Raw genomic sequence first — 27774 nt, forward strand, 5'->3', positions numbered from 1 at the left:
TTGTCCATGTAAGGCCCTAAAGACCAGAACTTGGACCTTAACATGAACTCTGAAGTTAATCTGCAGCTAATGAAGCTGGAAGAGAAGCAGGGTGACTTGGGTGTGTTTGGAGGACTTGGTCAGAAGCCATCTGAACCACCTGTAAACAGGTCAGGGAGGTTTTCTCAGACAAGAGAAAATCTAGTTGTAGTATATATGAGGCGATGAAGGTGTGGATAACATTCTCAGTTCCTGAGTGTGACAGAATAGGACTCACCTTAGTAATGTTCTTGACATGGGAATATAGACTGAGAGCTGGGTCAAAGGTCACACCAAGATTCCTAACAGAGGGTTTTGTGTGAGAAGCAACCTGATCACGAGAGTCTCTGACTTTGGAAATCTAAGCAACTGTGCAGCAGCTACAGCTTAGACATCTCATGGCTTAAAGGAGATGTACAGTTGAATGTCATCTGCATAAAAATTATTTTAAAGAGCTCAGGATGTGCTGAAGAGGGAGCAAATAAAAGGGGTCCTCAGCACAGAACCTTGTGGGACACCATGGAGCAATGGGAACTTGGGGACAGCCACGGGGAAGGATTAGCCAATAGGCAAGCTGATATTTGTTTGATGCAATGAAAAATGTCATTTCTTGCCAAAAGGCCATTTGGGTTTAAATAAATGTTTTCAATAATTGTTCCCCTCAGATCTGGAACATCTCCGCTATCCATGAGCACCGAAATGCATATGTTTTGGATGGTGATTATTGCCGTCTTCCTCTTTGCCTCTATCTGACCACTTGTTTTTTGTGGGGTATTTCATGTTAGCTGCGATGACTCTATGACTCCATCACTCTTTCAGCATTCACCATGGTGCACTGTCACCTCTTGGTTACCATGGTTATCCGTTAAATTCCACCAATGAGTTGGCTTATTATATGCAGAGTACTCATAAGGTGCTTTGCATGGAACATTTATGGCAGAAAGTGGGTGTGTAGGAGGCGGGGTATATTCCAAAAACACCTGAGTGCAGTACAGTTATCAAATTTATTGACATGGGAAAAATTATCTTGATAACGGTAAAACATTTCGATAACGATACATTTTCAATTTATTGCCCAGCCCCAATTTCTATACAAAGTTTAACAAGCGGCCCCAGTTTGTTAATACATTTGTAAAATTAAAAACTGTATAAAATAGTTCTTTTAATCTGAAATGGAATTAATTGCTTTCTAGAAACTGCCTCATGTGATCAACATGTCTACCACTTTGAATTTACATTTCTTCGTAAATTTGGTGAACTCATGTTCGCAGCAGAGTTTGCTTCTGAACCCCGGAGATATTCACTTCCCTGATGTTTAGTATGAACTCCTTGTGTTGTCTCTGATTTTTATTTCATCTGGTGTTTCACTCTTTGTTGGTGGGTTTATTTTGGTGCTGCAATTACTCAGTGTTCCAATAATGGATTTAATTGCTCTTAGAAGATCAAGTAGTTTGATTTTTTTAACCCAAAAAACATAAACCTCACCAGAGCTTTGTCTCCGACCCTGTTCTTATAAAGCTCCAGGTTTTTTATGGTGCCATTTTCCCTGTGTTGCCTGTGGCTCTACGAATGACAGTTGGATTTAGAGAAACTAATTACACAACATCTGACTAAGTGGTTGCAGCAGATCTTAATTTGAGAGCAACAAGGGTCAGTTGCAATAAGCCAAATGTCTTTCAGCTCTCTCTTCTGGTGTCTCCTGGAAAAGGAAACAAGTAAAGCTTGTGTTAAATTTGTCCTGGCATCAAACCGAGAGCTCACAAAATATCAGTACATTTATTTTAAATATTTGTATTTTCACATGACCCTGAACTAAGTAAGTCCTTATTGAGATGTTTGTCTCATACACAGATCTGAGTCATATAAAATCAGGGGAGTCTCAGTTCAAAGCTCGCGTTATTTTTTGCAATAAAAAAATTTGCACTAAAGTGACTAAAATTAATGCTTATGAGTTTCTACCGGTTCAAAGTACAGATTGCTTAGTTTTTCTCATTAATCCTGCTAACAGGTGTGAAGTTCACCAGTCATCTGTAACTGAGTTTGGTCATATCGATCAGATCAAGACATCTGAACTGATAAAACCAGAGTTACAACTGCTTCATTGCATGTTTATCAGTTTGTCATTTTAAAGTTCTTGTTCATAAAAGGAACTGTGTAATATTTTTGTATTTTTTTCTTTCGATACTAATCTTGTAACACTCACCTTGCCGACTAACAGGAATGCAAGAGATTTTTTCCACAGAAAGCTACATAAAAGGCATTAATTCAAGCTAGAGACCATAGAACATGAAGTAAGAGACTAAAACGAGTGAATGAGACCATTAAAGAGGAAGTTCACTGAGACATCGTTTTTTACCTGTTATTTTTAAAATGTTATCGCTCTGAGTTTAACATGCAGGCTAAAGGTGAAAATTGTCTACTACCCCTATTTCCTGCATTAGTTGCTGATGGGAAAACGCTCGGATTAAAAAGGCCAGATCTATGTCACACTGTTAACATTGATGGACTCACCCATCTTGGCTCGTGACGGGAAAGGCTCTGGGGTATCCAGGAAACAGCAGAGCAAGTTTCTGCTACTGAACGCCAACCGTTAGCATTAGCAACACCAACACACAGCAAGCCTTCAGGCTTGTGTTATTTGTGGGGATAAAACATCAATGTACCAGAGCAAACCGAGTCAGTGGAAGAGTCGCTTTGCTGTTAGCCAATCAGAGGAAAGATGTCTGAATATCAGGAAATAAGACTCTAAAACCTTCTATTTTCTGCTTTCTGCTCCTCCGGGGAACTTCTGCTTCCTGATCATGAGCGTCAGAGTTCTTTTCCCACAGAGCTAGACTCGCAAGGCATTCATTTATAGTCCACAGCAAGTCTGCTTAAAAACAAGTGAACTTGGTCTTTAAGAAAAAGATGTATCTAAAATAGTCTGGACATGCACTTCATTTCATTCATTTGTTTTTGTATTGTTCGTCTCCTACAGGCTAAATATGAAATAAACACAAACTAAAGTCCTTCTCTGTCCTTACAAAGAAATGTGGTTTTATTTTATTTTTCGAGATTTCTGTGGAACTTGTTCAGCTAAAAATTATGTTCAGGCTGCTTTAATGTCAAACTAGATGTTTACAGCACCTCGGGGGATTGCTTAGAAAAAGTTTCACAGTTTAATTTACAAAAAGTGAATAACGTCTGACAGAACTATACAGCAGACATTAAAGCAGAGACTAAACGTAATGATCCTCAAAGTAGCTGATCGGACTCCTTTTTTGGACGATCATTTTATTATCATAAAAATATCCTTTTGTACCAAGACTGAATAATATTGCGGTGAAGCTGCTTCATCATAAACGACCCGTATTTTTTGTTGAGCACCCTTGGGGAGTTTTTCACCCTGCAGGTACCGATTCTGTTAAAAACGTCAGATGCTACACGTCAGATTTCTGCTAAATCTGGAGACAAGAAGTGCTTTAACTTCGTGTTCTGGCCTGAGAAATGATCAAAGCTGACACGTCCTAACTTTGAATGTCCATAACTCAAACACTAATAGTCCAATGCTCATGAAAAGATTATGCTTGTTGTTATTGATTTGCCCACCAGGTGTTTGCATAATTCAAGAGCTGCCTGTTGCTTTTCAGCCTTTGAGCCTTTTATGTTTCTCCACACAAGTGAAAATGTTCCAGCGTCCTGCATGTTGAATCAGTTCGTAAAAGCAGAAGCATGAATCCAGTTGGGCTAGACGTGTATTTAATATCCTGATGGGCTCCTCGCTGCCCTGTTGGTGCATTCACGTTTTATATTCAAGGATGAAGATGAGATCTGGAGCAGAACACAATGAGAACATCTGTTAGATTAAATTTAGCTCTCAGATCAGCTGTAATACAGTCGCACTGGAGCAAAGAGCACAAAGGTCACAGAAACATCTTCAGTAAAACTCTGTAAATGCAAATTACTCCTAACGAATCAATGCAAATGAACAGAATGCTAATGAATACGTAATGTGTTGTTTTTTTATGTGTTTGTTCAGGATCCAGTCTGGCTCCTACCTGAGCACCGGCTGGTTCACACTCATCCTCGCCATGGACATGTGCAAAGAGATTCATATCTACGGCATGATAAATGACACCTACTGCAAGTAAGACAAAAAATATCACACACCCCCTTTTCTCTGTTTAGATGCAATAAAAAAGTCTGTCCACCCCCCACCCCCCATCCCCCACCCCCCCAGTCCCCCAACCCCAACCCCCCAAAAATCTCTTCCACTGCAGCGGCGTCTAATCACAGCCTGAACCTCAGACTGCTCCGTTGCATCTCCGGCGCCTCGGTTTGGATTTAATGGCTCCTTTTCTTTTCTGTTCTGTGAATAACATCATGTCTTCCTGTCTAGTATCTCTGTTGTGGTTTCCAATTCCTCCTTTGCTTCATGAATATCTTGTATCCGGGCGTCTTTTCGCCGGCTCTGGGGCGAATGATTACTGCAAGGCCGACGGAGGGGGTGACAAACACGGTCTTGAGGCATTGCAGCTTTGATGAACTCATCTTCTCCTGTAGTTCCACCTGAACTTTGTCTATCCCCGAATCAAACACAGCTATCTAAAACATGCTGAAAATCCCAACTTTTATCCTCTGCATCTTTCCCCTGTGCACAACAATGTGCGAGTCGCAGAAACACAACAGAGCGGGGGGATAATTCAAGCGACACACGGGATTTTGTGATTTAGTGAGGCTGTTAAGGGACCGTTTTCTCTCTACCACGAGACACGGGGGTGTTGTTTTTCACCAAGATTCTGAAGTGATAATTTAGTGTTGCAAAAGAACAAAACAAAACTAGAGATAGGAAGAAGGGAGGGTTTTGATTGCCCGGAATTAACCTCATTGGCTATGTGGAGATGGAGCTGCAACAGGTGCTGCAGAGAGGGTGAAATTGAATTTATTTGTTAACACTGGTGCACACCACAGTGTGACACAGAGGAGAAGCAGAGATTGGGTTGTGTATTACAGTCTTCTGGCAGACCGCCACATCGCTCTCCTAGCCTGGACGAACTGGCTGCTGTAATGGCTGTTTCTCTTCTGTCTGTGCTCATTCTCCCAATGCAGTTGTTACACAAGTCATTCTCTCATAAAGCTGTCACTGGCCATTAGAAACCGGCAGCCGAGGATACAACCTGATCCACTACTTTGTGCCACTCGCACTCTTTATCGATTCTTTTTAATCCAAACTGTAAATTGAGTGACTCCGCAGGAAATTCAGGTCAGAATAGTTTAACTTTTCCTCTGCGCAGTGACGAGTGTGCCGCAGATTTACTCACAGGCTGGCAATAGAAGAGCATTCATCACTAGAAAATTAACTATAATAGGCAAATGAAATGTAGTTTTATATTCTAACCTACTTCATTTTCATTCAAAGTTTGGATCTCAGCAGCAGTTGTTGACTGGCTGGAGATGCAAAACTGTCCCTAAAAAGTTCAAATTTTTTGTTTCAGTCACAATTGTGACATTTTTGTGTTTCTCAAATGTAGCGAGTTACATCCTAAATGTAATTTAGTCACAAAATAATCCATTCACATGGTTGTGTAAATTTAATGAACCATAAAATGTGAGATTCCATAGGAAATATGAAATCAATCTTATGGATCTCTGGATAATTTAAACCAGAAGATTGGAACCAGGGATTATGTAACCACTTCGTATTAACTCAGAGGCAAAAGAAAGAGAGTCAAGTTTTAAAGCTAAGAAGATTTATTACTAAACAATTAAAAACTAGACTAACTTTAAACACTAAACACTCTGTGTGATGAATGGATCTAGGTGTGAATGAGGCAAGATGGATGGTGTGTGGAATGTTGTTCAGAACCAGCAAATCCAGAGAAACAACTAGTTCTGATGGGAGAGAAATGGTGTTTTCGCTCTAAGCTTTAGGTTGGAGATTATAACACACATTGAAACGCCATTCTGCCGGTCTACATACCCAGCGGAAGTCCCCGTCTAGATCAGGGGGTGTAGAGGTCCAGCTTGGACCTTGACCTTTCTGGAGCCGAAGCCTGTAGCACAGCCGCGGCTGCCGACCAGACCTGTCTTGAGATACTCCCAGGTCACGACAGTTTTATTGCATCTAGCAGGACCCAAAAAGGGGTCGTGATGGTTCAGCTTTTATTCTGAAAGGAACCGTTGCTGCAGGTAGAACATGCAACAGATTTATCCAGCTTGTCGTTAGGTTCTTTCGGCTGAAGAGGAAAGTTACAGATTGGCCACTCCGATAACTTCTCTAGAACGCTTTGAACTGAAGTTAAGATGACGTGGGCATAGTTTTATAATTTGGATGTTTTGATTTACGGTCAAATCAAAAAAGGACAACAAGAGGGGATTTACCAAGCACCAACAAAACCTGTCATGTTCTGTGTCCCATTGTTCCCCAGCCCCTCCAGTTCCCACTCCAGGTTCTCCTTTTGTGTTTCATAGCGCCCTCATGTGTCCTTTGTCTGTGTCTCATTTATGTGTCTCTTTGTGTTCTTCATGTGTCTTCTGTTGTAGTCCTTTAGATCATTCATCCCAGGTCCTGTGTTCAGTCATCCCCAGCCCCTCCAGGTGTTCCTTCACGTTCTGTGTCCGTGTAGCTCCAGCCTTTTTGTCCCCAGCTCCCTCCTGGTTTTGTTCATGTCTCTTAGTCTCCCCAGCTCGGTGTGTGTGTGTGTGTGTGTGTGTGTGTGTGTGTGTGTGTGTGTGTGTGTGTGTGTGTGTGTGTGTGTGTGTCCTTCCCCAGCTCGGTGTGTGTGTGTGTGCGTGTCCTTCCCCAGCTCGGTGTGTGTGCGTGTGTGTGCGTGTCCTTCCCCAGCTCGGTGTATGTATGTGTGTGTGTGTGAGAGGCTGTGTCTCAATTCAGGGTCTGCATCCTACCTCGGCCGGATTCGTCGGCCGGTTACGTCACAGCGCCGCGACTCGGCCTGTCCCAATTCGAAGACTCCTTCAAATGCGGTCGACGAATGCGGCCTTCTTTTCGCCTGAATGAAGGATGGGTCGGGTGTATCCTTCAATAGGTAGCATTTCCCAAGATGCCTTGCGGGCCGGCCGGCAGAAAAACTTAAAAACAATGGCGGACAGTGAAGCGGGAGCTGTCGGAGAGGATTGCGCTTATAAATGTAAGTATAAACTTGAAAACTGTCAGTTTAAGGACTTTTTGTGATACATGAACGTTATTTTAGTTAGAAATGTTACAGTAAAAGTGCTTGTATTGCGGTCTCGGCTCGTATGTTCGGCCGCGCTTGGTGTCGTACTTCTCCCACTACGTTTCCCCCTGATTTTAATAGAAGTTTGTATTTTAGGACCAAAAGAGAAAACCAGGGAATTTATTAAGCTTAGGGCGGAGATGGACCACATGATCACCGGAGCAAAGTATTCGGCGGCTGTGGCATGGAGGTACAATAACATCTCATATTTTAAAAACTCGTTTGAGTATATTTTTTTCTGCGAAAACATGAAAGGAATAACCCGTTGTCCTCTTTTCTCTTCCTGTTTCTTTTCTTACATGTTTGTTAAGACTATTCTGGAGAAAATGGGCATCCAGGGGAAGGTGCCAGCGATGAGCTTCTGGAGCTGATCTGGGAGGACATGAGGCTGCAGAGCAGCAGAGAGCACAGGAGAGAAGGAAGAACTTTGACAGCTTTTTACTTTGCTAGAAAAAAATGGTTAATGAAGATTAAACATGTACATGTAAAAGAAATATCTAACTAAAATCAGTTCTGCATTAAACTCTTGAATTTTATTTTTGTTTACAAATGAGAATTGTTTAATAGAGGGTATCCGCTGGGTCTTGAAAAGTCTTAAAAGGTGATAAATCGGTTTTGGTCAAAGTAAGACCCTTAGAAAGTATTAAAAACTATTATCACATCTTTGCTCAGGCTCAGCTAGTCTAAAGTATTTTCTCTGAATTAGCTCTCCAACAGTCAAGGAAATGATTAACCCCCAGAGACCCACGGTTGTAGTATTACAACATCAGATTTAAGTCTACAAAAATAAACCTTCCCCATTTTTTTTTCTTTTTAAAACCACATTTACATTGCTAATAGGTCCTATTCAGTTCTGCAACACTATTGGCTGTTAAAATGTGTAAATAGGCCCGTTTATCTGGCCTCCTAGAACAACATGTGAAAGGTTAAAAAATATTTTGCAGTTGTTTTCTAAATTTGGGTTTCTGGGGGTTAAAAAGCTAAATAAAACGTCGAGCTCCATCGTTTAAGGTTCCTTCTGCCTTCTGCCCAGCGGTTCCACGGTTGCTAGGCGACGGAACGTTCGCCGAGGGAGTTCATGAAGGCTAGGCCTGTCCAAATTCACAGCCGTTAACATCCGGTCTACCCGGCCGACGGAGGACGCAGCCCACGTCGGCCGGGTGGGCTGGGTCCTTCGAAGGATGCAGACCCTGAATTGAGACACAGCCAGAGAGTCCTTCCCTCAGTCTTTAGGTTTAGTTTTGTGTTCTATAGTTTTAGGTTTATCTGCCCTCCTCTGGTTCTGTTTCCCAATTTAGATAATTGTATTCACCTGCTTTCCCTCCAGCCCTCACTCTACACACCTGCTGCCTGTTTCCCTAATTGCTCCTCCCCAGTGTATACAATCCCTGTCTTGTCTCTGTGTGTTGCCGGTCCATTGTGATTTATTCTGTCTGTCTGCTCGTTCCTCTAGTGTTTTGGGATTTCCTGATCATTTTCTGGATTTTTGGACTTTGGCTTCCTGCCCTCTGGATTTATGTTCGTTTGGGTTCATCCTAAAAATTAAAGGATTTTTCTTTATATATCTACTCTGCCTCGTGTCATTCTGGGTTCTGCATTTTGGGTTCTAACCATCCCTCCAAATCGTGACAAAACCACGCCTCGCATCTAGGGTTGTCACGGTATGAAAATTTAACCTCACGGTTATTGTGACCAAAATTATCACGGTTTTCGGTATTATCGCGTATTTTTTTAACGGTGTTGCATATGTTCAGAAAGCATTGATAGTCCTGTTCTACACAAACTGAAATAGTTCTGAAAAGGTTTAACAGTGTTTATTAAACCTAAAATAACACAAAGCCTTAGCAAAAGTGCAACTTTTCACAAGTAAAGGAACAAATAGCTTATTTTTCTGGAACTTGTTACAGTAGTCAGTGCAGGTTTAAATTATACAAATCCAAACATTCGAAACATAAACAATATGTAAACAAATCAAAGAAACACCACTTGTTTTCTCATATACTTGTTTTCTTCATTATCAAAATGAAAATCTAAAACTCCAGTCCACACTTGACTTGAGCACTGTACAAGTCAACCTTAAAAAATATGTATTTAAAATAAATATCCACTTTAAACAAATTACTAAAATAACTACTACACTATGTAATCAAATCCAAATGTTCAAGTATAAATGGCATTGAATAAGTAAACAAATCCATGACAAGGAACTAATTGTATATTTCTCCTCATCATCAACAAATAAGATGCTTCATCCAGCAACAGGGTGTCCGTGACATGGTGTAAATGCTGGCAGAGGACGCTGCGGCTGCAGTATATAGTGACTCGTTGCATTCTCCCTCAACCAAAAGTCCTCACGTCATGCATTTCAGCTAAAATGCTAATGTTATCTTACCTTGCACTGGCTGTGGAGACGTGGGTGATGGTCACGCAGATGTGCCATGAGATTTGAAGTGTTGCTGCCTTCTGCAGACACTTGTTTCCTGCACGTTCTGCAAACGGGATAGCCGTCTTCTATTAACTGTCCCTCAGCATTTTTCAGAAATCCCAAATATGCCCATACTTCCGATTTAGTCTTCTTTGAGGGCTGATGGATGTCCTGGGCGCTGCCGTCTCCTCCTTCGGCCATTATTTCAGCTTCAAAGTTTTGGTGCCGTTGCAAATTAAAAAGTGCGCGTGCGTGCAGCGGGAACTTCAGCTGAAGCGACGGTGGCTGGTAAGGGTCATCGCTCCGAAACCGCGGCCACGGTAAACCCACCGAGATAATATAGTTTTTTAAAAACTGGACGGTTATTTTTATTGTCAACTTTTTTACCGGGGTTTACCGCTATACCGGTTACCGTGACAACCCTACTCGCATCAGATCTGGAAGGTTCTGATTGGATCAGAAAAAGGAAATGTGTCATGTGACTTTAAGCATTATGTGGATGAGAATGTCTAGTGCAGCTAGTTTAAAGTTATATTACTTATTAAAAACTGCTGATCATAACATTGTCATTTCACAGATTGGTTCACATTTTATTACTGGACTAACACTTTGTTTGAATAGCTTATTAAAAATAGAGTTCTTCTGATTTATTAAAAAGAAAGTGTTCGTCTTCTTCTTCTCTTGAGTTGGAAAATAAGAAACAGATTAGAAGCAGAGCATGAGACCTTGAACAATATCTCATGCAGATTAGTTCTTGCTGAGGAGAAGGGGGGAAATGACTTTTAGGTGGAAAACAGTCATTTCATTCTGTTACAGTTGTATATGTCATTTATTTGTTGTCTCTCCCAAGGTTGTCTTGTTGTTTCTGACCCAAAGCCACCATCTCACCAGGCCGCGTCTTTAGACGACTAGACAAAAATACCCACATTTTCAGCTGGAAGCACAATGACATAAAAGTCACAGTAGACTTTTATAAAGGTTTATGTGTGACTGGGCCACACAACACATTTGCAACAGAACTTGTTTGCATTACATTATTCACACCTCTGGTCAACAACATCCTAAACTGTTTGATATTTTTCACACTTTTTAACCCAGAAACGTTTCAGACTTGTTTCTGAATCTCACAGACTCCACATTTACTTTTGTCCCTCATATTCTTTGAGCGTTCTCCAGATTTCATTTATGTGAGAGTGAGACCGGTCTGAGAACGCTTTGAGACCTTTTACAAACTACTTTGTGAATGTGGTTGAATACTCAGCCGCTCAGCATGAATGTGGGTCTGTGACTTATTGAAGTCCTTTGCAGTATTGATCCTTTACACAGTGATGTTGTGCAACTCTAATGATGGCTTTAAGAGGATTTCCAGCCCCCGAGTGGGGACATGGGACTAGTTTTCAGAATGAAATATCTCTGATATCAAGACATTTTTGAGACTCTCTTGAGAATGACAGCGGTTTATCACCAACTGCTGCTGCCCAGTGAGATTCTGGTTTTAAAGAGAAACTGAACAACCCAAAACTCAAATTACTGAAGCTGCTCTGAAAGAATATCTGAATGCATTTGATCTCACTGAGTTTGTCCTTCCTTCAGGTCGGAGGGTTACAGAAAGGTTCCCTACCATTACTACGAGGCGGGTAGCCGGGACGAGTGTGCGGAGTACCTTCTTCACGAGAGCGCCCCCTACGGTGGACACCGCTTCATCACAGAGAAGTCCGTCTTCTCCAAGTGGGCCAAGACTCACGCCATCAAGTTTTTTAACCCCCCGTGGCAGCTGTCATGACCCTGGCTGATCCTGAACCAGGCAGGATCCTCAAATCAACTCCATCAGTGTCTAGAGACTCAACCAATCTTCAACACAAAAGGCCATTTTGGCTCCAAATTAAATTCCTGTTCATTATTAAGTTGTGTTTGGTCACTGATTTCACCTCCAGAATCAGGAAACTCAACCAGAAAGCCTGAAGAGTTTTCATGTTTCATTTCTCGGATTGTGAGTTTCTTCTCCAGAAGTTTACAGCTGATGAATGTGAAACGCTCCCTGCTCCTCACTGACTAATAAATCCGCTGCTGCTCTGCGAGTCTAGCAACGGATGGAGATGAAGCTGGAAGAAGACTCACTCTGAATTGAAGTTTTACTTGCGATCGGCGCAGAAAGAAGCTCTAACAAGACCGGTCGTGTGGGATCGGACGTCTCACCAGCTTGTCTGCTGCTTCCGCTGCGTGTCTGTCCTGTCAGGTTGTAATTAATCTGTAACAAGTTTCATTCAGACCTTCATCTCTAGTCGGGGGAGCGCTGAAGGCAGACGTTCCATCGCTTTCAATTTACTCATCTTTAAAAAAAATAAAAAAGAACTCTTCAGCAAGTAAGATCATTAAAAACCTGCAAAAAGAAACACAAGCTAATTGTGAGCAAACTTCAGGTGTAGGAGAGCTGTCCAGTGTTCAAACCTACGCAGTCTAAAGATGTCAGCTCTGTTTTGTTCCTGTGAAATTGTATGTCTGAGACGTATTGTGGCTTCGACTTTGGATGTTTTGATCATTTATTCTGCAGAAGCCACACTTTTACCGGTGTGAGCACCACAGCACAGAGAGCAAGGTGCAATTAGAAGCTCCATCTTTCTGGAAGGAGTTAAGTCGTTTGCGACCCTACACAGGAAGAGATTTATGGTGCAGTGAAGCCATTTGAAGTTAATTGTATTCCATTATCATTTGGTGCCTATAATATTCTTTGCAGTTGGTTGTGTCGACACAGAGGAAGACGCATTCGCTCTCTTTCTCCCCGACTCTCATTCAGCTTTGTGCCTCTTTGTGTGAAGCGTCACTCTGCAAATCCGTCCCATTTGTCTCCTGCTCAGCGACTTTTCGGCTGAATGCATCTCCTACAGGACAGTGAGGAATAATTTGTGAGTTGCTGAGGTGTTGGTGGGTAACTGGGGTCTTGAGAGTGACGTCCTGTTCTCCAGAGGCGAGGCTGAGAGGACTCAGAGGCTTCTGATTTAAGTGACTCAATGCACAGCTGGCCCTCATGAGCAGGATTTACTGCAGCTGGAGTTCACTCCCACTGCTGCAGGCGGAGCGCCGAGGTGTGGGGGTTCGCAGGTCAGCAATAGTTACAAATGAAAAATGGCGTCAAACGTAAGCATTTAACATCATTTTGAAAGGAAAAACTCAACTTTCAACTAACTTACAAGAAGATTTTTTATCAGTGTTCTAGTTGATTTTAAGATCAGTTTTCTTTGATCTCCTTTCTGTTCTTTACTCGCCTCTCAGCTGCAGATAAAAATCTGAGACGGAAAACAAATCCACAAAAACGTGCCTCAAGTGAACCACAGGCGCCCTGTGGAGCTTAGTTACAAACATCAGCTGTAGCCGACGCTCTAAACTGTTTTGTGATGTTCAAAAAACACCCCTCTTTAAACCACTAAACAATCTCTCAACTATATTTTCTGAATAAAAAATGGAGATAAATATGAAGGAATTTACAAAAAAGCAGCTAAAATGAAGCCGTTCTTATTCAGTTGGATTTCTTTGTGAATATTTGCAGCTGTAAGGAGCTACCAGTCAGTTTTGGCTCAAAACTTCCTTCCCTTTAGGTAATTCTGTGTCCCGTTCACATTTTAAACACCAATTTGGCAGCTTTTGCATCAGAGGCACACGACATCCCGATGTATTCCCACGCTGTCGCTGACTGCATGCCGACCCTGCTGACCGGAGCATCAGCGAAATGTAAAAACATCCTGTTTTAAATTCCTACCGGCGCCGCTGAATTGGTGGAAGGTGTCAGTGGGTCAGCGGTCCGATCTCCTTCGGGATAATGCTAGGGCATGTGCAGGATCTGAGGTCCGTAAGCAGCTGGGAGTCTGGATTTCCAGAGTAAACTACAATGGAAACCTGTTTCTTTGCATGTGATTATCAGACGTCCATCTCCTCTCAGCCTAGGAAGGGGCAGCTCCTCACCATGCACTCTGACCTCTGCAGCAGCAGGTCCAACCCACTAAGATTTGCTGTTGTTTTACATTCACGTGACACGAATCAGTTAGCCCTTCGAATTCACTTTGTTGCTTTTTTAATTTAAGAACTGTTGCCTTTATTGTTTCGATGCACTGTTTATTCTCTGATCAGCGCACTGCATTGTTCTCAGCTTTAACACTCAGAAATCCCCATTGATCTATTATTCAGTATATTAGGAAGAATACGCCCTCGATAGACGCCCATGAATCATCTGTCCCAGTCGAGGTACGGAGTCGCGTCATGAATACGAGAGTGGACATAATCAGAGTTGTACAGTGGGGGGGTTAAAATAGAGTTTTCTTTATTTCGGCCACACCGGCCCACTGGGAAAGTTAATACAAGAGCAAATGATTAGATCTACAGTCTTCAGATCTTCTTTTTTGTTGCTTTTTTCCTTTGTTAAAATTATTTTATTCTTTCTGCATTCCTCAGAGCAGTTTAGTCTGGAAAAGTGAGCACCGACCGCCCCTTACTAACCTGGACAAAACACTATGGTATGCTGTATTTAAAAACATAGGTGACATTTAGTGTTGTTTCACGTTTGGTGTAAACGTGCAGGTATCGTGTTTTCAATATTTTCTTATTTTTATATTTGAGTGAATAACAGCTCTTATTAAGGTCATCTGGTTTTCTGTTTGGCTTTGTGCTCCGCCTCTTACTAGACTAGGAAAGGCTTTCTCTTTCTTTGTCTTTTTCTTCACATCCTGAACTTTTCAGTGGATGGATCTAATGTTAGTTTTGAGAAGAGCAGTTTTCTTTGAAACCATTTCAATTTTGTATCTCATTTTCAAAATGCTAATTATGAAAACGACGCAAATGAACGAAGCAAACTGAAGGTCCCTCATAATAAAAAGAGCTGTTATTCATTTTCCTAATTAAAGTTTGCAAGTTTGCAGTGAAAAGGCAGGAATTTTGTCATTCCTCTAATAGCTCAGAGAGCATTCCTTTTTATAAAGCATCAGATTAAAACTCATTCAGTTTAATTCATTCCTTCCTGATTGCTGTTGCCATTTTTCTAAGTGCTTTCTTATGTTTCAACTTGTTTTATTTCTATTTATTCTTTTTACGTGCATATCTTTTAATTGTGTTTAACACACTTTCTTTTCACATTTTCAGGTTAAGTGTCCTTGTAAAACTTGTATCTGTTTTTTGGAGCTTCACAGAATGTCTGCAGAGACATTAAAAGGCACATTGTTCTTCTAGAGCATCCAACACACTCCTGTCTGAGTGGGAATCACCATCCTAATGCTGCATGTGCATTTTCTTAAGTCGTACTTAAATGTGTTCACCTGTCCGTTCGCCGTCTGCTTATTAGCTACAAATAGACGACTTGTGAACGTTCTTGTTTTTATTGATGTGATTTCTGTCCTCTGTGTCTTTTATTCTTTGTGAGGATTAAATAAATCCTTAAAATGCTTCATGCTTCGTGTTTCATTCCAGAAAAAGAAAACTTAAACTGCTTTTGACTTCTGAAAATTTCCATGTTTCAGTTTTAGAGGATGGTTCATTTGAGTCATCGCTAAGCAAAGGAGAAGTTTTCTACTCCAGAACACATGATGGGCTTGACAAATACAGGTTTTCTACATGTTTTTCTTATGAAATTATAATACATTTTAGTCTGCTTACAGTCAAAAATACAGATTTGTACAGTAAAAGTACAATGATATTACTTTATAACATTTTTATCCTGTTATCTGCATCTTCATCACTGCAGATGCTGTTCTGATCCACCTGCCTCTCCTCAGCAACACCCTGAGACCCTTAAACTCCTCCACCTGATCCGGAACAGGAAAGCCACCTTTTACTGGAAGTGCTAATCCTTATCCCAAATCTTTATCAAGGTAAATAAGCTAAATGAAACTCCCATTCCTTTTCTTCCTGAGGTGTTTCACCAAAAAGGAACACAGCAGAGGTGTAGTAAGTCAGTTTAATGCTCTTAAGCCACCTCAGCTTATTTAATAGAAGTGTGAAAAAGTTTAGACTTGATTGCTCTTAGGACAGATGAATGGCAGCAGATGATCCGGTCCCTGCAGAAGCCCTGATCTCATCTCAGAGCCAGTCTGGGATTACATGAATCAACAAAACAAAAACGTATTTAACCCACCTGAATCAAATCTTGCATAAACATACCAACGTGAGGCTGTTGTTAGAGACTATTTTCTCAGAGTTTTAAAAATAAAAATACAATCAACCAAATGAAGCTTCAGCACAATAAAATGTAAGCTTATTTTTATTTTTTATACTGAAAGCACTCAAATCCATCCCTAATAATTTATTGTCTTGGTGTACATAAATATATTTCTGTGATTTAGGTGATTTTTATGAGGCTGACCTTGAAGAGCAGAATTATTCTGATGAAAAATTCCGCAGCATGTTGGGAGGTCTCTCCGGGGACCGTTTCTAAACTACAACACCGTCATACATAAAAGTAACACTTTATTTTTGAATGCTCATGCTGAAACCATTACCCTTCTTCTGATCATGCAGTGTTGTTGTTTTTGTTACATCAGGGGTGTGGATGCTAATGGTCCCCAGACACTTACCTGTGTGTGTGTGTATATATATATATATATATATATATATATATATATATATTTTTTTTTTTTTTTTTATTTTAAGAAAAAGGATGCAACATCATGATCTAAAGTATTGACCCCTCAGCCCAGTATCCAAATCCAAGCTCATGTTTTACTAATCTTACGTGGACTTTAAATTCACTGTGACCCCTGACCCCTGCCTACTCCAACTCATCAGAAACAAACGTGTACGCAGTGAGAGAAGCTGCTTGCATGCATCATTTTGGGTTGAATGACTTGTTGCTGCCTTGCATGGATTAATCATTGCCATATTTTTTCCAAAGGAAGATTTACATATTTGCTTATTTAAATCCATGTAGTGACTTCTTTCCTTCTCCCAGCCAGGCATCGTGTCGCTCATAAACCAAAGGTGGTTGGCGTTCGGAGACGTTCAAATAAAATCTGCAGTCTTCAGTCTTTTTTATGAGACTCTCACAAAGTACAGTGACAAGGCTGATGTATTAACTAATAACTAAATGGCTGCAGGCGTGGCTACAACGCTCCATTCATTTCTCTAAAGTGCATACTAGAGGTGTACACAGGAGTAATGGACACCAGCAGAGAAACTAATGAGCTGCTGGGAAGGTGGGGTAAAGAACTTTTTAGTTCACTTTCTTTTAAAAAAGCACAGGAGCAATCAGCCACTTTTACCATAGCTGTCGTTTCTGCACTGAACAACCAAACAAACCATTTTCTTTGATTTTCAGTAGCTATTTTTTGTAAAGAGCACTACCTAAACTATGCATGGACAACAAAAAACAGAATATTGTTTTTTTTTTCAGTGTAATCTAACATTTGTTCCTGTTGAGCGTTTGACCTCTACGTGTGCTCTCCAGGGCCAGATGTTGTTCTACAGAAGGCATTATTGTTGTAGCTGACGCACTTCAAATACCTGGAAAGATGAAAGTAAAGCTCTTGTAACAGGGATGTCCAACCTGCATGTTTTAGTTGTCTCTCTTCTCTAACCAGTGTTGGGAGTAACGCGGTACAAAAGTAATTAATTACTGTAATGCATTGCTTTTTGCTGTAATGTGATAATGTAAGGCATTACAGGGAAAGAAAATGGTAATATTTACTTGGTACAATTGTCAGTAACGCGGTAATTACAATGCATTTTTAAACCCAGAATCAAGATGCGGGTTTCCTAAAAATTCAAATTCCTGGAAGCCTGAAAAAAGATCCAGTACCCACATATATGACGTCATTTATGGACTCAGCCTTGCGGGCATTCTATGAGCAGAGAGGACGCAGCAGTAATGGCTCAAATACTCCAGCTGCGTCCTGCGGGCGGCCGCTGTTATATTCACAAAACCGCTCCACCAAAACATTCGTTTGCGATCGTTTATATCAGCCCATATTCTCTGGTACTTCATGTACTTTTCAGCTGAGTACATAATCTGTGCCCCGGTGATTTCAAGTCATTGCTGCTGGAGCGCAGCGCATATGAAGCTTTTTGGTTTTTTTGCGTTCGGTAGATCCCTTTGGCTGATTAGTTAGAAAGTAGGAAATCTAGTTTACAGTTTTTCTGGAAGACGGAGAAAACATGCAGCATGCAGGAAGGTTAGAGAGAGAAAGGGCAGGAAATTATTCAAATAAAATCAAGAAAAAAAGAAAAAAGTAGGTAGATTTATTGTCAATACACATTTTTACCAGTGAAAAGCAACAATATATAAGCATTTAATAGAGCTCCGGACCCCACGTGACTCTCAGTTAGTAGACGCCATATTGGCAGGTAAAAGAAGCTAAACAAACACGGATGTAAACATGAACGTGAACGAGATCGGCTTGGATTTTACTCAGTCGGAGTTTACTTCACACTTTAAAACCGAAGAAATCGTTTTATATAGTCAGAAATTAAATAAACTAAACATCTCCGACCCTTACCGTGCCCTTGGGATACTTTTTAAAAACGCCAGAAGCTGTCGGAGCGGATTTCTTACCGGACCTAGCCGGGGAACCCCTTGGGATTCCCTCGGAGGAGGAGGCGGCTGGGGAGAGGGAAGTCTGGGACTCTCGACGCTACTGCCCGCGCCGACGCCAGAAGCTGTCGGAGTAGACTTCTTACCGGACCTGGCCGGGGAACCCCTCGGGATTTACCCGGAAGAGCTGGCTCAGGTGGCTGGGGAGAGGGAAGTCTGGGCCTCTCAACGCTACATGCCCCCGCAACCCGACTCCGGATACGCGGATGAAAATGGATGGACAAATAACAGATTTACACGTAAGTAGTTTAAATAGAGTGCTGTGCTGTTTGAATGTATAAACTGAACGCCAAGAGAAATCACTAGTCTGATTTTTTTTCTGTGAATAAAATAAATATGTCAGGCAAGAGTGTCTCAGGATATGTCTGAGATCTATGTCGGTGAGACAGATAATAGCAGTCCAAAGTGCTTTTTATGTGTGATCTGACAATTGATCAACCATTGCTTAAAAATTAAATACAGCTTAGCCGGTTAATTGCTGTGATCATGAGACACGTAAACGGCAGCACGCAGAAATCACGAGGCAACGTTTTACGTGACGTTTACTTGTTGCTATGAGTAATAAGACAGAAAAAGCCACGCCAAAATAAGTTTAGGAAGCCCACTAAGAATCGTAATGAAAGTATTTAAAATAAATACCATACACAGTTGAGGAAACGTTGGTTTAAGTACCTGAAATGAAGTGGTCGCTGCATAAGCGAAAACCTTTACTCTTGGGATCCCACAGTTTCATTTTAGCCCGGTCACTAGTGCGTTTTATTACAATGATCCAACGTTTGCGGCGCTCCAGATCTTGGGGAATCCTGTAGATGGCTCATTCCTTATGTCGTCCGTGTCTGTTCTGCATCCTGGAGCACAACAGGAATCTACCATATTTCCTGTCTGATTGAGTTTTCTGACAATAACAAATAGTCCAGCTGCCGGCGTCTACCTGCCAAGATGGCGCCGTTTCGATTTGAACTGTTGCATGCCGGGAGAAGTGACGTCAACTCCTGGAGCTCTATATTCATACATGTGATAGAATCAGATCACCCCAGAAGGCTGCATGGCGGCGCAGTTGTTAGCACTGTTGCCTCGCAGCACGAAGGTTGCAGGTTCGAAACTCGGCTGCGGCCTTTCTGCGTGGAGTTGCATGTTCTCCCCATACATGTGTGGGTTTCCTCCGGGTACTCCGGTTTCCCCCACAGATCACAACATGCCCTGTAGTTTATAAATTGCAAGTCACTTTGGATAAAAGCATCTGCCAAATAAATAACCAGAAGTCAGTCCCACATCCAGGGCCGTATCAAGGCATTTGGGGACCAAGGCTAATATAGGCTTGGAGCCCCCACCACCTCACTCCCTGCTCAGTTAATAGAAGATGGCAGCGTGCTGAGAGTGCATATTGTTGTTGCTTTTATTTAATAAACAATCATTTTAAAGCACTGTTATTATATCTGACAGTTTTTAACAGCAACCCTGGCTCAGACACCACATCACCTTCCACATATATGTCATGAGCTCACTGAGCGTCAGATTACCAGATTCATATCGAAGTTGTTTTGGTGAAAGTAACTAAGTAATGCAAAAGTAGTGCAATGCCTTACATTTTTAAATCAGTAATATTGTAATGTAATGAATTACTTTAAAATGAGGGTAACAAGTAATAAATAATGCATTACAGTTTTGAAGTAACTTGCCCAACACTCTCTCTGACTAACCTGATTCAGTGGTTGAATTAAGTGTTCAGCAGGTCATTAAGCTCTGCAGAAGCCTGTAAATCACCTGCTGATGAACATCAGGTGAGTTGAAGCAGGGAAGCTAGTCTTAATGACCTGAGTCTTCGATAATGGTGACATGGGCTCATTTGAATCCCCTATAATTGGTGTCTTTCTGCTTTGTTTTCTGTTTTAAAGAAATAATAGATAGTTTTAAAACTTTTAAGCTAGAATTTGAACATTGATCTTAATGGTTGTTGGGTTAGAAACTTGACCAGTTTCACAGAAGATACCACTCTGCAGCTCTCTGCTGATCAGATACTGCACTTGTTTTATGGAGCAGGTAGGTGTCCTATAGGGGGCACTCTTTACCTGCTTTACGGCTGTTAGCTGTAATGCTAGCAGTTAGCATTTTCAGTTCATCGTAAATAAAAAAGCACAAGAAGAAGAAAAAGGAGAATTTTGCTTTTTCTGTTGGTAAAACCAGGGGGGACATCAATGCGGCGTACACTAGGTTGAAGGAGCTGTAGCGTTGTTAATCTACATAACTAGAATTTAAGCTGTTGCTATTCAGCTTTGTTAAATTCTGAGAAAGAGCAAACGAATTGGCAATGAAACTTATATATATATATATATATATATCCCGGATATTTATATAATCGATAGAAGTTCATACACCAACTGGCTTGGGCTATATTTAATCAAAGATTAGTATTTAATTTAAGAGATTTCAATTAATAGCAAAAGTTTATTTATTAATTCAGAAAGAGATCTTTGCTCGTTCAATGACCAAATGCACCACTCTGTGTTTTATTTCAAAGAAGAGTCAGGTTTAAAAAGTTAAGAATTTATTACTAATAATTTAAAGAGGACCATTTAAAAGACAATTCATAAATGACAATTTATAAAAGCTTTGGTATTAAAACTTGGTAATAAAGCAATCTGTGTCTGGATGAAACTAAGTAGGGTTGTCACGGTATGAAAATTTAACCTCACGGTTATTGTGACCAAAATTATCACGGTTTTCGGTATTATCGCGGTATTTTTTAAACGGTGTTGCATATGTTCAGAAAGCATTGATAGTCCTGTTCTACACAAACTGAAATAGTTCTGAAAAGGTTTAACAGTGTTTATTAAACCTAAAATAACACAAAGCCTTAGCAAAAGTGCAAATTTTCACAAGTAAAGGAACAAATAGCTTTTTTCTGGAACATGTTACAGTAGTCAGTGCAGGTTTAAATTATACAAATCCAAACATTCAAAACATAAACAATATGTAAACAAATCAAAGAAACACCACTTGTTTTCTCATATACTTGTTTTCTTCATTATCAAAATGAAAATCTAAAACTCCAGTCCACACTTGACTTGAGCACTGTACAAGTCAGCCTTAAAAAATATGTATTTAAAATAAATAGCCACTTTAAACAAATTACTAAAATAACTACTACACTATGTAATCAAATCCAAATGTTCAAGTATAAATGGCATTGAATAAGTAAACAAATCAATGACAAGGAACTAATTGTATATTTCTCTTCATCATCAACAAATACGATGCTTCATCCAGCAACAGGGTGTCCGTGACACGGTTTAAATGCTGGCAGAGGACGCTGCGGCTGCAGTATATAGTGACTCGTTGCATTCTCCCTCAACCAAAAGTCCTCACGTCATGCATTTAAGCTAAAATGCTAATGTTATCTTACCTTGCACTGGCTGTAGAGACGTGGGTGATGGTCACGCAGATGTGCCATTAGATTCGAAGTGTTGCTGCCTTTTGCAGACACTTTTTTCCTGCACGTTCTGCAAACGGGATAGCAGTCTTCTATTAACTGTCCCTCAGCATTTTTCAGAAATCCAAAATATGCCCATACTTCCGATTTAGTCTTCTTTGAGGGCTGATGGATGTCCTGGGCGCTGCCGTCTCCTCCTTCGGCCATTATTTCAGCTTCAAAGTTTTGGTAACGTTGCAAACTAAAAAGTGCGTGTGCGCGCCGCGGGAACTTCAGCTGAAGCGACGGTGGCTGGTAAGGGTCACCGCGCTGAAACCGCGGCCACGGTAAACCCACCGAGATAATTTAGTTTTTTAAAAACTGGACGGTTATTTTTATTGTCAACTTTCTTACCGGGGTTTACCGCTATACCGGTTACCGTGACAACCCTAAAACTAAGCATGAAGTGTGTGTGTTTGGATGTGTGAATGTAGGTCTCAGAAGGTTTTTATCTTAGAGAGAGAAAAACGCATTCTGAGTGGAAGAATTTGGTTTGCAGTTAAGCTAAATTATTTCTTAATAAAACAGGCATTCCAGATGCAATCTTGTGTTCTACCTCACCGTTCAGACGACCCTCTGTTCAGATCCGGAGGTCAAGGGAGGATGTTGATCAGCCTCTGGGTACCCGGTCCGGTAGGGCAGACCAGTGGTACCGACTCTCTGGTCCTAGAGTTGCTGCAGGCACACAGGTGGATGGTTTGCGTCTTAAAATAAACTCTGAAGGAGTTTTGCGTCAGCTTGTGCTGCAGATGGCGTTTCTGTTTAAGCAGTTCTATCGGCATGACAGAAAAGCTTTAGTAGAGGTTTCGAACAGCCGACTCGATCCTCTGGACTCTCGTGCCACGGAGAGAATTTTGGTGAGCTCAAGAACTGAGCTTGAACTGAGGAGTTAGGTTTTAAGAGATGGCCGGTAATCTTATTCTAACGAATTAGATTTTGACGTGTAGATTTAACATACCTCAGAACACGCCCTCCCAAGATAGAAAGCTCTGGTGTTATGGAAAAAAGACATGTGAGTGAAGTTACCTTTAACCTGATTTACTGTGTCCTGCATGATTGTGTATAAGTGCACATGATCTTCTTGTCACTGTTAAACATTACTGATTATCATAAATAATAATTATTATTAACCAAAGAATAATAATTCATTTCAGTAATTAAATACATTTATAATGAACCTTGATGATTATTTATGAACATTGTAATAGACAGTGAAAAGAGTTTATTAAAAATGATTATTTTAAATCTTGAAGTGTCCTTCATCTTGCGGATGGAACAGCAGTCAGATAAAGGCAGTCAGATTAAAGATGCTTTACAGCAGACTTTGCGTCTCCTGTGATGGATAATCTGTAGATAGAAGTACAGCCAGGACAGCCTGACCCAGCTGAGGAAGTGTGACCTTTGGGTCACAAATGAGACCATTCATGTCGCTACAGAGCTAAAGGAAGCTACAAAAACATGAAGTGATGGTGACCTGGCTTTGTTGCCACCAGACTTGTAAGTAATAATATTTTTTGTCCAACAGTGTGGATATTTTTACTTTGTGGTTTAGTTGGTTCATGTTAGTGTTAGCTTGTTGTTAGCGCTAGCTACAGCAGGCTGCAGCAGGGTTGTTTACAGTAGTTGTAATTCCACTTTAGACCAGCAGGGCAGAGGAGCAGAAAACCGCTCTGTGTTACTTTAAATCAAAACAAGTCATGATGAAGAAATTATTGACTGCAAACAAAATGACGATCTCATGGAGTAAAACCAATTGTTTTTATTACCAAAAGGAAAGGGAGCTTCATGGAAAAGAGGCCTGAAAGGAGCCTACGTTTCTACTCTGCAGGTCACGCTGCCCCAGATCTGATTGAAAGATGTGCAAAAATATGCTCTGGTTGTGTCTGACAGTTGGAAAACTGTCCAAACCTCTCATCCCAAATCACTTCCCTAAGAAGCTGTCATGTAACATTTTTACTTCAACAAAACTAAAAAATTATTCCTTTGTATAATTTTGCTGTAAAGGGTTCCTGGTTCCTATAGATACAATAGCTAATAACATCGTCAGATAACCGTTTGGTTCCTCCAAGAGCGTGGAGGTTTTTGCAAAAAGGAAGGTGACTTTCAGTTTTACAGACGTGTTGCTCTGTTGTTTTGTTGCCAGACGCAGTTAATTAGTCAGGTTTGTGGTGGGAAGCATCAAGTCAGAGCGTAACGCGCTATCTTCCCCAGAGTGCTGATCTCCAGCTGCGCCAGCTTCGCTCGCTTTGTTTGTTGTGCAGCTCCGACTCATTTGCATTTTTCATCAGGACAAGAGAATTGCGCTTCCTGGACTCTGTCAAATATCCACTAGGCTTTGGTGCTTTTTTTTATAAGTCACACATCCTGTTAATTGGTGTTTTAACACAGTGAACAAATCCAGAAGATTTGTTTTTCACAGGAGCAAACAGTCTGAGTGGGAGTGAAGACCAGCTGTAACATCTAGAAAAGTGTGTGAAAGATGGAGGTGTTTCATGCTTCAATTAATTCCATGCAGGTTTTATAAGGCCTCATTGAGGATGGCTACTCTGGAACCTCAGACTTTATTTTCCCACCTAACTAAAGAAATATGAGTTCTGCACCAATTACCACACGTTTAAATTGATTACACCCTCCTCTTCCTCTGGTCCCTCATCACTTCCTCACAGCATATCAAGCCTGTCAAGAATCAGAGGCACGCGAAGGATAAAGTACAGGAGCTGGCACCAAATGTCAACGATTTCCAAATTATCTGCTGCAACAGAAAGCATTCAGCTGTGGCTAATTGCAGCTGTAACTCTGACAAAATAAATCTCTGTGCTGTCACGCGCAGCTTTCCTTGGAGATTTTTGTACAATGATTAAACCACTTAAGCAGCAGAAATATTGCATCGACTTCTACCAAAAACTGTGTGAAGGAGCGCCACGGGCTAAATGATGTTTCAGTTAATGTTCTTGTTTACAGCCATCTCCTCCCATCTTTTCATCAAGCTTGATGTAATCAAACTTTATAACATCCACCGGTTCCTGCGTGGCCGTGGGGGGGTAATTGAGTTGTTCTGAGAAATCTCATCTCTGAAAAGTCCGCCTTGGCACATCTCAATCAATCACCCCCTCTTTCTGAAGGTTTCTGTTAATACATATTTATTTATGTGTGGGTTGTTTTCCTGTGCTATAAGCTGACCACGTCCTGGTTTGTGTGACAGCAGAGAGGTGTGATTGACTGCTCTCTTAAACACAATGTCAGGGGGTGTCGGCTGCTTTCAAAGTGCATCAGGATCGCTCGGCAACGGGGAGAATCTTCTGGAAAATAAAGAGCACATCACAGACCTCTTCTGACTTAATAAACAATATTTAATCTAAGTGGTACTTTGCTCCTGCAGTGGTCTCTAGTAAGAATGAATGCCTTGTAAGTTGTACTATGGAGAAAAAAAAGCTCTGTGTCACGTGCAGAGGACTGTTTGGACCCAAAATGCAGATACCCAGGATGACACGAGGCAGGAGTTGATATAAAGAAAATACTTTTATTGTAGGATGAGTCCAAAAATAAAAATAAATCCAAAAGGCAGGGAGCCAAAATCCAAAAATCAGGAAATGATCAGGAGATCCAAAAACACCAGGGGAATGGGCGGACTGACAGAACAAATCACGCTGACAAACAACAATGAACCGGCAAGACAATGAGAAACAGACAGGGCTTTATAGACTGGGGCATAATGGGAGGCAGATGAGCTGCAGGTGTGTGGGGAGAGAACCAGGTGAAGGCAATAACTAATCAGGAAGGGGGAGCAGGAAGGAGCAGGAGAGGACACCGGACCTGACTGGAGAAGAACACACACACACACACACACACACACACACACACACACAGCTGGAGAAGGACATACACACACACACACACACTAAACTGGGGACAAAGAGGCTGGAGCTACAACTGGAGGGGCTGGGGATGACCAGAAAGGCAACAAAAAGAAGACACATAAAGGAGACGCAGACAAAGGACACACGAGAGTGCAATGAGACACAGAAGGGAATCTAGAGAGGGATGGAGAAACATCAGGAGACACATGAAGGAAGACACAGACGCAGACCATGACACTCTGGTGGGCCAGTTTCAGGAAGTAGAAATGAGCCAGATCAGAGCTGGAGTCTTATTTTCTGGTATTTGGACATCTCACCTCTGACTGGCTAACAGCAACACGACTCTACTACGTTGATGTTTTATCTCCACTAATAAAACAAGCTTGGAGGAGTTCTGCTGTGTTGTGGAGTTGCTAGTTGCTAATGCTAACGTTTAGCTTCTATTAGTCAAGTTTTTCTCTGCTGTTTTCCTGGATATCAAAAGAAAAGGAATACATCAGAAATTACTGTAAATAAACAGCCTCAAAAAGTAGTTTCAAATTCTTTTTCCTATTTCACCTATGTCTCCCTGTTAAGTTTTAATTTTTAAACTCAATTTTGTGTGTTTGGATATTGAAAACTTAAAATTGCTTGTTATTTCAACAAATGATTATATTTTCCTCATTCTCGTGCGTTCAGTCAAGTTAAAACTGCAATTTATAGATTAAAAAATGACCCCGCCCACAGTGAAAGCTTCAGTGGGTGAGGTGCATTGTGGGTAGTTATGTTCTTAGTTATTTTGTTCCACTTTGAGGTTTTTATGCACATTTATTGTGGGCGGTTATGTTGTTCTTAGTTTTTGCTTTGTTTATTGTTCCAAAGGTGGAGTTATTTGTTGTTGTCATGTTGGCACTGAAAGTGAGGAGGGCGGTCGTAGGAATAAGAACGTTGTGCCGTTTCACTCCACTGCACTAAATAAAGTTGTAGTTCTTGCTAAATGCTCAGGACTCAGCTCCTTGTGTTGTGTATGAGGCGTCAGTTAGCCAGCATTTCTCAGTATTGTTGTTAGCTTCCTGCTTCATCATTTGCTTGTACTGGCATGACAGCAGCCGTTTTGATAACATAAGTTCAAACATTTAATCCATTTGTTCAGTTAACAAAAACTTTTAATTTGAATGGACAACTGTGATGGAAATTTTATCTTTATTAATTCTTGATCACTGACTCAATCAACTGAATGTAAATGTATTGCTCTATGCCTCTTTGCATGCTCACTCATTCAGACTCACCCACACAAGCCACTCACACACACACACACACACACACACACACACACACACACACACACACACACACACACACACACACACACACACACAATCTCTCTCTCTCTCTCTCACTCCCATTTCCTTCTTATCTATTGGTATAAATAAACTCTGTGACCGGATGTTCGGGGCATTATGCCTCGTGCATTATGCCACAGTTACAACTGTTTGACTTGTTGTTCATTGTCTCCTTTTTCTCTCTGACTACAGGGAAATGGGTTACCTATAAACATATTGATAAAATCCATGACAACAACCATACATGTCTAACTCAAATGTAGTGTAGAATTGTGTGTATGTTTAACAAGACAACATGATTTTTCCACTTTGTAATCTCATAAGATTTGTTGTTTCGACTCACAATATAATATTCAAACAAAGCATAGTTGTTATTTATGATATTTGTACAACTTGACATAAAAAGTTGAAAGAAAGTGTTCATTTAAGTTGACATGACTCAAGTTTTTAAGGCAGCTGTTGAACTTTGGTTTTTAAGTCATTCTGGCCTACAATTTATTACAGTAAAGTTTTCATATGCACAGCATGAGAACCCTATGAGTAGAAACAAAATGTAACTCTTACATTATTCAGCTTAAACTATGAAGAAGGAAGAATCAGTCAGCTGTTTTATTCTTGGGATATCCAGAACGTTCTTCAGGAAACCCAAAAATTCTCCCTCCACATCTGGTTTCTTTGCCCTGTGGTGTCCCATGGTCCTCCAGAGTCACCATCCTGCATGCTTTAGCAGTTTCTCTGCATCAACACCCCCAAGTCAATAAATTATTTATATTTATTCACTTATTAAGGTTTTTTCAGCATGCCATTGTGTTTTGCAGAAACCCGTTTCTCATTCCAGTCAGGTGTGGAATAAGAGAAACTCCCAAAACATGCAGGACAGGTTTGTTTGTGCGCACTAGAACC

At 40.9% G+C, this 27774-nt stretch overlaps 1 protein-coding gene and 1 long non-coding RNA gene across 3 annotated transcripts in view; both read left to right on the forward strand.

Annotated features, from left to right (window-relative positions):
* The window catches only part of st6galnac3 (ST6 (alpha-N-acetyl-neuraminyl-2,3-beta-galactosyl-1,3)-N-acetylgalactosaminide alpha-2,6-sialyltransferase 3), a 224980-nt gene that overhangs the window by 167240 nt on the left and 29966 nt on the right, over nucleotides 1–27774 (forward strand). Inside the window, exons 4-7 of one of the 2 annotated variants that reach the window (XR_011515474.1) lie at nucleotides 4037–4144; nucleotides 11251–14162; nucleotides 15159–15243; nucleotides 15383–15509. Coding sequence is in view for 1 of the 2 variants with exons in the window: in XM_015956171.3 (XP_015811657.1) it covers nucleotides 4037–4144; nucleotides 11251–11440 (298 nt within the window). In the remaining variant the exon portion in view is untranslated. Of the gene's footprint in view, nucleotides 1–4036; nucleotides 4145–11250; nucleotides 15087–15158; nucleotides 15244–15382; nucleotides 15510–27774 lie in introns of those variants that run through there. The other variant, XM_015956171.3, reaches the window with a different exon arrangement.
* Nucleotides 6889–8451, forward strand: LOC129164963 (uncharacterized). Its single transcript, XR_008564436.2, has 3 exons — nucleotides 6889–7145; nucleotides 7329–7422; nucleotides 7544–8451. It is a non-coding gene; the product is annotated as an uncharacterized lncRNA (long non-coding RNA).

The sequence above is a fragment of the Nothobranchius furzeri genome, chromosome 11 (genome assembly GCF_043380555.1).
Source record: "Nothobranchius furzeri strain GRZ-AD chromosome 11, NfurGRZ-RIMD1, whole genome shotgun sequence".
NCBI lineage: Eukaryota > Metazoa > Chordata > Actinopteri > Cyprinodontiformes > Nothobranchiidae > Nothobranchius > Nothobranchius furzeri.